At 52.4% G+C, this 13,086-nt stretch overlaps 6 protein-coding genes across 6 annotated transcripts; 4 read left to right on the top strand and 2 right to left on the bottom strand.

Moving 5' to 3' along the window:
- Positions 1-539: 539 nt before the first annotated feature.
- N0V89_011442 (uncharacterized protein) lies at positions 540-2,522 on the top strand (the record flags this gene model as incomplete). Its single annotated transcript, XM_056220173.1, has 6 exons — positions 540-690; positions 741-839; positions 914-1,289; positions 1,354-1,741; positions 1,791-1,953; positions 2,002-2,522. 6 exons carry the CDS (start codon positions 540-542, stop codon positions 2,520-2,522), a joined length of 1,698 nt encoding a protein of 565 aa, XP_056065476.1.
- A 563-nt stretch (positions 2,523-3,085) lies between these two features.
- N0V89_011441 (uncharacterized protein) lies at positions 3,086-3,958 on the bottom strand (the record flags this gene model as incomplete). Its single annotated transcript, XM_056220172.1, has 1 exon — positions 3,086-3,958. The coding sequence occupies one exon, from the start codon at positions 3,956-3,958 to the stop codon at positions 3,086-3,088; it is 873 nt and encodes a 290-aa protein (XP_056065475.1).
- A 1,027-nt stretch (positions 3,959-4,985) lies between these two features.
- On the bottom strand, positions 4,986-5,714 carry N0V89_011440 (uncharacterized protein; the record flags this gene model as incomplete). Its single annotated transcript, XM_056220171.1, has 2 exons — positions 4,986-5,630; positions 5,685-5,714. 2 exons carry the CDS (start codon positions 5,712-5,714, stop codon positions 4,986-4,988), a joined length of 675 nt encoding a protein of 224 aa, XP_056065474.1.
- A 248-nt stretch (positions 5,715-5,962) lies between these two features.
- Positions 5,963-8,168, top strand: N0V89_011439 (uncharacterized protein; the record flags this gene model as incomplete). The annotated part of the gene is made up of 3 exons (XM_056220170.1): positions 5,963-6,496; positions 7,300-7,688; positions 7,739-8,168. 3 exons carry the CDS (start codon positions 5,963-5,965, stop codon positions 8,166-8,168), a joined length of 1,353 nt encoding a protein of 450 aa, XP_056065473.1.
- A 699-nt stretch (positions 8,169-8,867) lies between these two features.
- N0V89_011438 (uncharacterized protein) lies at positions 8,868-9,785 on the top strand (the record flags this gene model as incomplete). The annotated part of the gene is made up of 2 exons (XM_056220169.1): positions 8,868-9,032; positions 9,084-9,785. The coding sequence occupies 2 exons, from the start codon at positions 8,868-8,870 to the stop codon at positions 9,783-9,785; spliced, it is 867 nt and encodes a 288-aa protein (XP_056065472.1).
- A 1,034-nt stretch (positions 9,786-10,819) lies between these two features.
- N0V89_011437 (uncharacterized protein) lies at positions 10,820-11,440 on the top strand (the record flags this gene model as incomplete). The annotated part of the gene is made up of 1 exon (XM_056220168.1): positions 10,820-11,440. The coding sequence occupies one exon, from the start codon at positions 10,820-10,822 to the stop codon at positions 11,438-11,440; it is 621 nt and encodes a 206-aa protein (XP_056065471.1).
- Between the last annotated feature and the right edge of the window lie 1,646 nt (positions 11,441-13,086).

Genomic DNA, 13,086 nt, shown 5'->3' with positions numbered 1-13,086 from the left:
CGTAGACTTTGTCACTACCACTCTGCGCTTCTCCAGTAAAGCGCAAAATCTCCTCCGAGTTTGATATCTCTCCTTCAGCGTTGCCGAGGCGCACAGCTCATCGCACGGATCCTTGCACTAAGGCAACCTTCGAAGGAAGCTGCGACGCAAGCCAGCAACAACACAAACGACCCCAGGCTGCAACATCATAAAAGAAGGCACGGAGCTTGAGACGCGCGTTGAGAATCAGGTCCAACTGCTTTGGTTACTGTGGGGTCAATATAGCCTGTTTTCAAGGCTGCGAGGCGTTGCGCACGTGACCGACCGAGGCGGGTTGGAGTTGCGCGCCGCTCGTTCTTCTAGAAACTGGACGCTCCCCTCGCTCCAGGGCTCATCCACAAACAACTCGCCCAACGCCATCGCGTACCATCACCACAACCTGCGCGCCATCAACCCGAGGACATTCCCATCGCACCTCACGTTCCCGGCGAGCAATTCGCGCTCTTCAGCCTCCGCCTACGCGTCGCCACTACGGTCGCACCGTCAGCATCATCGACACCATGGCTGAGGAGGCAGCTACACCTATCACCGTCGATGCTACCAAGACTGTCGACGAGCCGACGCGTTCCGTCGACGCCCCAGAACCTGTAAAGGGTACTGAGGAGAAGCCGTCGGAACGCGGTGACGTACCTGCAGACGCGCCTGTCGAAGGTAACCTATGTCAGTAGAATTCATACACGGTTCTCGCTAATCGAATCCAGAGCAAGCACCTGAAGCTGCTGCCGCGACCGACGACCAAGCCGCCAAAGACGATGCGACAGATACGAAGCCCGACGCTGCAGTGGCTGAGGGCAGTGGAGGTGAGTCTAGACACTGACGCTTTGTCAAACTGCAAGCCTGTCTTGAGTAGCTCGCATTGCTGATACGTGGGCAGACGTCGCCGCATCTGAAGAATTGACGGCAACGAACGGCACCCCGGCCTCTGGTAAGAAGGCAAACAACAACCGACGCAAGTCCACCGGCGGCGTTCCTGAGCACAAGGGCAAGAAGACTCCCGGCAAGAAGGGAAAGAAGGAGATAAAATTGAACCTCGACACAAAGCCGGGTGATATGTGGTTGGTCGCCATGCGCGGATACCAGCCGTGGCCTGTCATTATCGCCGACGAGGACATGCTGCCTGAGACACTCCTCGCGAAACGCCCAGTAAGCGCCTTGAGACTTGATGGAACATATCGCGAAGATTTCGAGGAAGGCGGCAAGAACGTCAAAGACCGGCGATATCCTGTGATGTTCCTGGGTACAAACGAATTGTGAGTCGGACACCACCCGAAAGCTTTTGCTGCATTCATGAACGTGTGCTGACTAGCTTTGAAGTGCCTGGCAACCAAACACCGACCTCATACCCTTCCATCTGGACGAGATCAAGAAGGAGGTTGATTCTGGAAACTCCGCGAAGAAGAACAAGCAGTTGTGGGAAGCTTACCAGATCGCAGCTGAGGGTCACGATTTGAGCCATTTCAAAGATATTCTCGTCCACCACGAGCAAGCTGTACAAGAGGATGAATTGGCCAAGGAGGCGAAACGCGAAGAGAAGGCCGAGAAGGCCGCTAAGAAGGCTGCGAAACGCAAGAGCACCGCTGCCGCTGAAGACGAGGACGTTGAGATGGGCGACGCCGGCGACACAGCTGCTGCCTCTGCGAAGAAGGCAAAGCCTACAAAGAAGCGAAAGAAGGAGGCTGATAGCGAGGGTGATGAAGAAAAGGTACGCTTAGCACCTAGTATCTGTGGCTTGCGACTAATCCAACTAACAGCCTGCAAAGACCCCGAAGACTACGTTGAAGCTCACCACCAAGAAGAAGCCGGCTTCGGAATCTAAGAAGTCCAAGTCGGCAGCGAAAGAGGACTCAGAGCCAGCCCAGCCCGAGGAGCCGCCTATGACGGAGGAGGAGCGTCTCGAGAAGCGTAAGAAGACAGGTATGTCATCTGGGTCGATACTATAAGACCGCACATTGACGCGAACAGTCCTCTACCTCCGCCACCGCCTGCAGAAGGGATTCCTTACTCGCAACCAGCCGCCCAAGGATGAGGATATGCCGAATATGTCCGGTTACATGGCTCAGCTCGAAGAGCTGAAGAACCTTGAGCCTGAGATTATCAAAGAGACCAAGGTCCACAAAGTTCTGAAGGGTATCTTGAAACTCGGCCCTATTCCGCGAGACGAGGAGTTCAAGATTACGTCACGTTCACAAGACCTGCTTAACAAGTGGGGTACCCTGTCTGCGGGCGAAGATGCTGCCGAGGAGACCGCAGCCCCTGCCACGAACGGGGTCAAGTCTGAAGAGAAGAAGGCAGACGAGCCCGCCCAGGAGAAGAAAGAGGAGACTACGTCTGGTGCCTCTGAGGAAGCCAACCCGAAGGATGCCGATGGGGACGTTGCTATGGCTGAGTCCGTTCCGGAGCCTAAGAAAGATGCACCCGCAGCCGAGACAAACGGCGACGGTGAGGCCGCAAAGCCAGCGGACACCGTGGAGGCTGTCTCCTAGTGTACAACTTCTCGATCTTTATCTCTCGATCTGGTATGCGATTTCTCCGCATGTTCCTCTCCCTTACACATGCGGTCGCCTCGACACACCACCATATCTCCTTTCCTCCCACTCTCGATTACTTTGGCGGCGGAGTCGTTGCACTTCGTTTGAGTCTTGCTTCTGTCGGTCTTCGTTTCAACGCCTGCTTTTCCAGCAGGCGACAGATACACATGTGTACATATTTGGCGCGAAGAGATGGACGGGGCGAATGGATGGACGGAAGAATGAACTTCGGAGCAGTCATGACATGAGGAAGTGGTGTTCTCCTAGAAGCAAGCGTGCGAGCGATATTCATCAAGTACGGTCTTGGAGTCAGTAGTGAACCGAAACGGTACAGATAATAAAATTGCTTCTACTTAAAGACCATGCCGCCCGTGCCTTTGATAGGAAGCTACAGTGTTTTCTTAATTGAACTGGAATAGCAGCTTGCACATGTACGTTAATCCTGATCATTCCAGTTCCTACTAGCCTACCAGAAGAATCACCACTGAATATTTTCCTTCCTACATAGCACAGCACTCTCACACCCCCTTCCTATTGAAGAAGTCCAGAACAAGCCCTGCAATGGCCCCAGCATGACTCTCAACCGCAAAATGCCCCGCATCCAACAAATTGATCTCCGCAGCCGGCAAATCCTTCTTATACGCCTCCGCGCCCGCCGCAGGAAAAATGACATCGTTCTTCCCCCACGCGGTCAGCAGCGGGACCTGGCTCTCTCTAAACCATGCCTGCACTTTGGGATACAGTTCCAGATTGGTGCGGTAGTCGTAGAAGAGGTCGAGCTGGATGGCGAAGTTCCCCTCGCGTTGCAGGAGAGCTTGATCGAGCGTCCAGGAGGCGGGATCGATGGCAGAAGGATCAGGCTCGCCGTCTACGTACTGTCCTTTCGTGCCGGTCTGAAGGAAGGGGAGGAGTGCGTTGCGGGCGGGGACGGAGTTGTTAGTTGCCCAGAGGGTGCGGATGGGGTCCCAGAAGGGGGATAGACCTTCTTCGTAGGCGTTTCCGTTTTGTGCGATGATGGCGGATATGTGGTTGGGGTGCTTGAGGGCGAGACGCAGGCCGACGGGGGCGCCGTAGTCGAAGATGTAGATGGTGTACTTTTGGGGGGCGTCGTGGATCTCGGAGAGGAAGGTGGCGACTGTGGAGGCGAGGTTGTCGAAGGTGTAGGTGTAGGTGGAGGAGACGTTTGTGAAGCCGAAGCCGGGAAAGTCGGGGGCGATGACGCGGTATTTGGGAGCGAGGAGGGGGATGAGGTTGCGGAATTGGTGGGAGGAAGAGGGAAAGCCGTGAAGGAGCACAATGGTTGGGGAGGTTGGTGCGCCGGCTTCGCGGTAGAAGACGGATTCTCCGGTGGAGAGGGCGAGGAAGCGGGTAATGGTTGTGAGGAGGGTCATGTTGGCAAATAGAGATGCCGTTTACTGTTGAGCCTTTGAATACTGACTGGTAGTTGTTGTGTTTCGAAGGCTTGTTGATGCATCTTCCTATGAAAGTATCTGAGCCTTATATATCTTTTTCGCGCTGTGCGATTCCAAATGCACGCTCCTTCCACCAAGACCCAGGCTCAAGCCCTATCGTCACTCAAACCATGGTGTTTGAAGACCAGGCTCCACATTCAGTAGTAATCATGCACATTGACAAGCTGACCAAGACCCGTACTATGTGGCAATACTTGGAGTAAGACGCCGCTGGATGTTCATTGGCTTTCCTCATTGGGTAGCTCAAGAAACTGTAGGCTGGTCGCTAGCGCCGTGCAGCTGCTGACGATTACTCAACCCATCGCACCATAACCCAACTTCACGAACGCCATCAGGGTCCGCGGCCGGGACATGGCTAAGCGTTGTGAAAGCAGACACAAGATGCCGTCGGCACGTCACTTCGAAGGAAGGCCGATGTCGTTGCCATTGCCGCTATTTCCGCCATTTCCATAGTCATCTTCCCTGCGATCAACCGCGGAAGTTGCCAGTCATTATTTTTGTCAAATAAAGCTGGTCTGCCAATGCGCTATACCGTCATTCGAGCGTTCTGTGACTAAAGCGGAGAGTTAGCTCTCGGAACACAGTTATGTAATCAATGTAATCTGGGAATAGAGGTGTGCGAATTTCAGAGAGAAGATTTTGACTCGACCTTGACAAAACCTTGGCTACGGTAAGACCAGCCTGCATAGCAGAACGATCCGTCCTTCACCCGGTTTCGTCTCCGACTAAGGATGACGATACAAAGGTTTTCATCATTGCTGACAGCCCGATTGGGCACGTAGGAGATGGAGTACATACCGTATGTTGACCTTGTAGGTACCTGCTAATAGGCTCCGAGATCGCTCTAGAGGACCTTCGCGAATATGAGTCGCCATCCAGCACCAAGACCCTGTCAAACTCAGGGGTATTCGTCTGCAGAGCGCCATTCCATGCTATGCAGTGTCGCTCAATAGTCCAAATCAACTGCATCTTCTTTCTGAGCATCCGGCCCATTCGCCTGGTGCCATGGATCCCATTCGTCGCTCTCGTCATCCTGTTCCTGTTGTTCTGCTCTGCGTTTAGCTTCTTTCGCTTCTCTTTCTTGCCTCTTGCGTTCCTCTTTTTTCCTTTCCCGGTGGTTCTTCCTATTCTTCTTCCTGTTTTTCGCGTTTCTAGTACGAGTCTTCTCACTGGTGACCGCCCACTTCTGCTGCGGTTGCTCCACTGGTGTAGCTTGACTTTGCTCGTCGTCAGAGCTAATAGACATAGGTGTGCTTTGGTCAGAGGTTGGGCTGGCTGCGCGCGCGGATGCAGCATCGGGTAGCGATGGTGCGTCCTCCATAAAAACCTGCGGACTATGAGTGCCAAATATTGGCTCTCCAGCTTCTTTTAGCCGCCTCCGTTCAAGGAGGATGCGCTGTATCTCGGAATGTCGGAAGATGGCGATCTCTTCGTCGGTGAGTGTGCGCTTCACGCCGTCGTCGTAATAGCCGAGGCCATCGTCGCCGTCATCGTGGGATTGCTCCTGAGCTTCATGATCCATGCCATGAAGATAGTGTTCGGGAATAGGCGCGTGAGGGAAATGCTTCGCATGGAACTGACGGAGGTCATCCTGTCGAAGAAATGTCAGCAGAAGCACCTTCTTAACAAGAGTAAAAGCACTTACCACCGAGACGGTGGGGATCTGGAGCTCCATCGATATGTGCGAACAGCATTAGGACGGGATGGGCAGCTGCAGTTGGGTTGACGCGTGTTGCAGCGAACGAGACTAAATTTCACGTAAGGTTGGCGCAGGCATTCACGCGATCACGAGACCGATCTGACGGCGGCGGCTTGGCAGCATCAAATCTGGGGAAATGACGTCTATGCCTTCACACCACTCCGAACGCACCACCAACCTATCGATACCCCACCTGCATCTAGCTACTACCCACATACTTCACTATGAGACCCACCTCGCTCTTCGCCTATCCCGCTGCCACCATCTGCCTCATCTTCGCTGCCTCCGCGACACCCCGACCTCTCAGCGATATAATCAAAGCATTCGACATTCACCAGTTGCCTCTACTTCACAACCCTCTCGCCGATATGCCAGCCGACGAAACTGTCTCCACCGGCGTTATTATATCCGATGTAATCGGAAAGACCCAAGCCATCGCCATCTTTTCGGGTCTCACACGCGACATCGACCCTGTGTCTGGCCGGTTAGACGATGCGTCGCAAAACGCAACCGTCCTAGCGCCCGACAACAGCGCCATGAAGAAACTGGAAAGAAAGCCATGGGAAGATGCTGAGGACTACGATACATTCGGGGCGGAGGCGTACAAAGGGCAGGACGGAGAAGATCGCGCGCACAAGAACCTACGGAGATTTGTGGAGAGGCACATTGTACCCGAGAGCCCATGGGCAGAGGGTAAAAAAGTGAAGACACTAAGCGGTAATGAAGTCTGGTGGGAAACCAAGGATGGAAAGAAAAAGGTATGACTCGGTATTCGGAGCGCTTGGCAAGCCTGCTGACAACGTGAATAGATCCAGCCCGCCGACATCGAAGTGACGAGTGTTGCTGACAAAGTGTCCAACGGTGAAGTTTGGGTAATCGGAGGCTCGTTGGCTTGATGATCTGGCATCTTGATAATTAGATTCGAGTTTTGTTTTTGCCTAGACCTGTGCGAACGGAGTTGCGGGCTTGCTCCACATGAAGCTTTCGCCATTCGAGCTTAGATACCACACCTTTATCTTCCTAGTCCTACCTGTATACGTAAAGAAATATTCCGCGATATCGCGTTACTCGTATTGCAAAAATGTGTCCTAGAGTTACCATGTGAGCAATTGCTAAGCTGTGAGGGGCCGGCCAAACCTTCTGTGTACTATTTGATTGTAGCGTTCACCCCACTCTTCGAGACCTAGCATTACGTCAAATCAGAGCAACTGTATACATTGACAACGTCCGTTCGACGAGCAAACATACAACATTTCCGATATCACCGACCTTCAAGATGCATTACGAAAGCGGCGATCTCGCTGTGTGTTTTACATGCGGCACACAATTTGATGTACCGCTCTCATCTCCACCTCCAAACTGCCCCATTTGTGACGATCCGCGCCAATACGTTCCGCCCACTGGTCAACAATGGTCAGTTCTAATGATTCTCGTCAATGAACGTAATGTACAATTAGTAGATAGCAATGTCTAGGGCATATATCGGTATCAGCACCTACCATTGGAACATACAACTACCGTTCACCCCTCCTATTCAAACGTGTGAGGAAGAAATGACCAGACACTGATCTATTTCAGGACGTCCCTAAACAACGAATCCTCCTCGCAGCAGAACGAATTCACCACTGACCCGCATGACTCCCGCATCCACTACATCACAACGAAGCCCCTCAAGCCCTCGACAACTTACATGCCTGCCGGACTCAGCGACTCTACGACCTCCACCAAACAGCTCGGCATCGGCGAGCGCGCCATTTTTCTACAAACCGAATCCGGCAACGTCCTGTGGGATCTGGTAGCCTGGCTCGACGACGGAACTGTCGACTTCATCAAGAGCAAAGGCGGGCTGAAAGCCATCGTCATCAGCCATCCGCACTTTTGGACGACGCATTTGGAGTGGGCACGGGTTTTTGAATGTCCAGTATATTTACAGGAGGCGGACAAGGAATGGTAATGCTCCCAGTTCAAATTTCACATTGCGTCCTAACAATGGGTCACAGGCTACAACGTAAAGACGCGCACGGCGTTCGCAAGTTCATCTCAGGCGCCACCACCATTCTTCCCGACGTAACCTCCATCCAAGCCGGCGGCCACTTCGACGGCTCCTCGTTCCTGCACTGGGACAGCAAACTCTTCATCGCGGACACAATGATGAGTGTGCCCTCGGGGTTCTACCACAAAGACCGTCTCCCAGGTACTACGTCGTTCTCCTTCATGTGGGCGTACCCGAATATGATTCCGCTGCCGCCGAGCAAGGTGCATGGGATTTGGAAGAGTATTAAGGGGTATGAGTTTGAGAGTACGTATGGTGGGTTTATGGGGCAGAATGTGACGAGACCGGATTTGAAGGCACAAGTGCTACAGAGCGCAAAGATCTTCTTGGAGAGAGGCGGACATGAGAATGCAGCTATTTACGAGGAGACTTTGTAGGTGGGTGGAAGAGGGTAAGATTCTTAGGGTGGTGGTTGGGAAGGGGAGGATAAGGGTATCGAATGTATTGACCTAGGTGCTACGGTTGTCGTATGAATGCAACTGATACTATCTTTATTGATATCAAAACCACCACAGGTGGCTAAAAGGCAGACTCAGACTTCTTAGTGGTAGCAAATGGATGCTTACCAATCGCAGATGTCGTGATGCACCTCTAGGAAGTGGGGTCATGTCTGCGCACAGACTGAAATTCCCCGACTTGGCAGGAAGCAAGTCGCTGGCGTAAACGCACGACCTAAAATCTCCTGTCATGGCTAGGAAGTATGCGATGTTCAAGGGCTGACGCCCTCGACCCATTTCTGCATGTGATGTGGCCTCATTAGTGATGACACGTACGAGACGAAACCTACGGTGCGCAGGAGTTCGCGAGCGGCGTAGAAGTATAAAATGCTACATCTGCGCGAATCCACTAATTTAAACCCAGCGCGAGACTATCAAGTACTTTTTTTTTACTTGGGTACAGGCTTCTTCCTATATCATAGAACTACGTTCAAAGTGTAGCAAGAGCATAATATCCTAAGAACCGCAACATCATCAAGATCATAGCCCGAGATTCAGCATACAAACTCAGAGCTCTCAAACTACAGTCTTCAATCAAAGTCGGACATTGAAACTGAGCACACCTCCACAGGGATCAACATGTCACTCCGCACCACAGCGGCAAACCGCTTCGACAATTTTAATATATACACAACTTCATACAAGAAGATTGGCGATCATGAAATAGAAGTCAACGTTCTTGTCCCTAAAGAGATTACGCCAGGAAAACGTCCAGTAATGATCAAATGGCATGGCGGCGGCCTGGTATGCAACCCAACAGAAACTATATAAACCTTCACTGACATTGCCCATCAGACCGCAGGCACAGCAGTCTACGCCCCCTGGTTCGCTGGCTACCTCGTCCCCTTCCTTCTCCGCAACAATGCCATCGCCATCCTCCCAAACTATCGCCTGGTCCCCGAGCACACCGGTGACGACATATTAGAAGACATCCGCGATTTCAATACCTGGCTTACGTCTTCGCTCCCCACGTACCTTGCATCCAAGGCACCCTCAATCGAGCCCGACCTCTCCAGTATCCTTATTTCTGGAGAATCTGCGGGCGCCTGGCCCGCACTGCAGTCTGTTCTTGAACTGCCTCGATCCACATATAAAGCCTGCCTCCTCGCGTACCCGGTGCTGAGCACGATCCCCACCCACCCAGACGACATTATCATGGGTGAATCCATCCCATCGAACGAAGTCCTAGAAGACTTCCTTGCCGGCATCATCCCTGGGACTATCATCAGCGCTGCCCGACCGCCCGCTCGTGACGCTGTTGCGCCCATGCTACGCGCTCACGGGCGCTGGGGCGAGTTCTTCGGCACGGGAAAACATCTCATGCCTGATACGCGAATTGAGGATGCGAAGTTCTTTGTGCCGACGTACATCTTGCATGGGAGAGACGATACCAACGTGCCGGTGACGGAGACAGAGAGGTTTGTGCAGAGGGCGAGGGAGCTGTTTCCCAAGGTGCGGTTTGAATTGGAGACGCCGCCGGGGGGATCATGGGTTTGACGGCAATATGTATGAGGAGGACGAGCCATGGCTTGCAGAGCTGTTGAAAGGGGTTGAAGGGGATTGGCTGGCTTGATGTGGTTGAGTCAATGCATACAGACTTTGTGTGTTACGAGGACCGAGCGTATTAGAAATGCTATAATATCGCAATTATGATCACTAGCCTCCATTGTCTGTTGGAGCGTAGAGAATACTCATCACCGCATTCATGGACTGTCTTCATCTTGTTGGGAGGATTACTCCTGAATAATCCATCTTATTGCAAGAGCGAAAGTTCAGGGCTGCAAAACGAACAATCAGTGTTAACGAGAGGATATTTTCTTTGTAGGTGACATAGCCTACCTTTGTCGTACTTCTGTCATGTTGAAGTTCAAATGTTAGGTAGAAGCTTTACCGAAGGCATCCCTTTGTCTTAGACTTTTGTGTGCTCCTTGTCATGCCTACAAAGAGAAATCACTGCTAATATACCCCGATTGAGATAGCTTATGAGCGTTAACTCTGGTGGCTTTCAGCTGTAGCACGTCACTGCAGCCAATCAGTTCAGCTTGCAGTAGGGCCGAAAGTAAGCACCAACGTGCTTGCCAACATGGCATGTGAATCAAAACCATTAAATGTCGCAGTTATAGCGATGTAGGAAATCCAAAGCTGGTGCCATGTCACTATCGCCAAGTGCTCAGCGAGGGATTACCACGATCGTCTCTCGAACGAGATATCAACAGCATGCTCAATAAAGCAGGGACACAGCAATTGGATCCCTGAACATGGAAATAAACGTTGATTGTCACGGTCAGAGGGGCCATGAGAATCTGCGTGATTGGCGTCACCATCTCCCGAGCGCTCGCCTAAATGACTTGCCATATAAACATGCACATTGAGATTAAATCAATCCGCACATCCCTATGGGAGGTGGGGCACCCCCCAACAAACAAGCCCAAGTCCAAGTACATGGAAGTCGGCGTCCAAATACTCTAAGATTTCCCATCGCAGTTTTCTTCTCAAGTCACGCAAAACACATCGCAACAATGCTATCCACCATGAAGTGGCCCATCCTGCTCCTCGCGAGCCTCGCCTCAACCCAAAGCATCCCCCCCATGATGCGCTTCGAGTGCTCCCAGCTCGTCGTCGACCGCATCGACCCCCTCGTGAACCCAGGCCTGACCCCCTCGCCCCACCTGCACCAAATCGTCGGCGGAAACTCTTTCAACGCAACGCTGCAACACGACCTCCCCTCTCAATCTACCTGCACAAGCTGCACCTTCTCAGAGGACTTCTCAAACTACTGGACCGCAGTGCTATACTTCAAAGCGCGAAACGGGACGTTCAAGCGCGTGCCGCAGGCCCCGAGCGAAGGCCTCAAAGGCAACGGAGGCATCACAGTGTACTACATCCCAGACACGCAGAATAAAACCACCGTGACGGCCTTCAAGCCCGGCTTCAGGATGCTCGTCGGCGACGCAGCGGCCACGACGCCTCAGCCTGCCCGCAAAGTGTGCCACCGCTGCATGCCCGCATCGGGAGATAATAGCAACATCAACTGCGGGGCGCCGGACGCACAGGAGCTGCCGAAGGGGACATGTGCGGGGGGTATTAGGACGATACTTACGTTTCCGACGTGCTGGGATGGGAAGAATCTGGATAGTCCGGATCATAAGTAAGATGTGTTTCGGGTAGACTTGCACAGTGAGTGACTGATTGATCGTCATTTAGGAGTCATCTTGCGTATGCGACGGGAAGCCAGGCGAATGACGTGGGCCCCACGGGGACGTGTCCGAAGAGTCATCCAGTTGTTATTCCGCAGGTGATGTATGAGGTTATCTGGGACGTGAGTATACCCTGAAGTCCTATTATCTGGGAAGCTTTTGAAGTAGTTAACATGGGAGCGGATTGCTGACGAGACGACGACCAGACGCGAGGCTTCAATGACAAGAGCCTGTGGCCGGCAGACGGTTCGCAGCCGTTTGTGTGGAGCACTGGAGATGAGTAAGTGTAGCCACAGACTTATACGGTACACAGCACCGTGACTAAAGCGTGATTACAGACATGGGTACACCAACCACGGGGACTACGTCTTTGGGTGGAAAGACGATGCTCTACAACGTGCAATGGATACAAGATGCAATGGCGATGCTTGCCCAGCACTGAAGAGCCAAACGCCCGAGGAAGCAATGAAGTGCACTGTTCCGCGAACTGTGAATGAGGACATAGATGGGTGTAAGTTGATTCATTCTGTGGTTTCTCGTATGTGACTGACAACCATCATAGGGTTGGAGAACCTTCCCGGAAATCGAATGGTGTTTTAGGTGCATGTTGACCGACAAGGTATTGGTGGAATGTAATAGTCAGGGGGATGTGATGTTGCTATGAAACTACTAGAATGTACTTGCCGTTATAGTGCTGTGGTTCAACTCGCGGAGTGCAAGTAAGAACTTACAGACTCTTCAAACGTCCTGTCCAGTTCTTCCAGGGGACCCGACAGAGTCTGCCTTGCAATCTCTTTCTTTCTGTGCTTGCTAAGTCGACGGCATCTAGACTGAAGCTTCAGCAGATGTTCTTGCAGTGTGACAGCATTGGTGTTCTATTCTTGCATGCCTGTTGCCTTTTTGAAGATCATCACAGCTGTAGTAGAGCGCCTAGGTACGCCGGGTCAGTCTAGGTGATCTTAACAGAATGTGCAGTGTATAGGTAGTGGGAGGTGTGAGATTTAGACACGCGGCCCGGCTCGTGCATCTCATGAGTTGTTTCTTTTTCTGTAGTACTGAGCATCGTGAAGGATTCAATGGCGGTTGTAGAGACAACGAGACTTGTCAATATGCTTCGGTAGTCTAAGAATAGGTAAGCTGGGACGGTACCTGCATCTGATAGATGAGGGCGGTCTCCAAGTAGGACGAGGGTTAGCCAACGGGTCGCTCGGAACCTGGCAAGTAGACTGTGGACAAGGGTGGATGAAGGTCTGTGATGTGTGCATGCTGATGTTTCGTTTCATGCACGCGCGGCAGTCGCTTGGGGAGAAAGATGTAGTCCAGATAATGGTGCTCGCTTGGAGTCCTGTAAGGTACTGTGAGCTCGTTATAGAAACGTTAAGCTTCTCACAGGGGTAGAAAAAAGAACCGTGGGCCTGGTTCACGCCCGCTCGGCTCGCTACGAATTGTAGGATTGCGGCGTGACAGGCGGGGTAGAAGCACATCGGTAACTATTTGGAGGACTTAGTGGACAGATGTGGAGTAGCAGAAAGATGACCGGCTGCGATACGACCAGTTAGCGTTGAGGAGGTTGGGGAGAGGGAGATGTGAATGGCTTCACA

The sequence above is a fragment of the Didymosphaeria variabile genome (genome assembly GCF_027946475.1).
Source record: "Didymosphaeria variabile strain IMI 356815 chromosome Unknown scaffold_9, whole genome shotgun sequence".
Lineage (NCBI taxonomy): Eukaryota > Fungi > Ascomycota > Dothideomycetes > Pleosporales > Didymosphaeriaceae > Didymosphaeria > Didymosphaeria variabile.
Note: the sequence above shows the minus strand (reverse complement) of the source record. Positions and strands in the feature narration are given on the sequence as shown.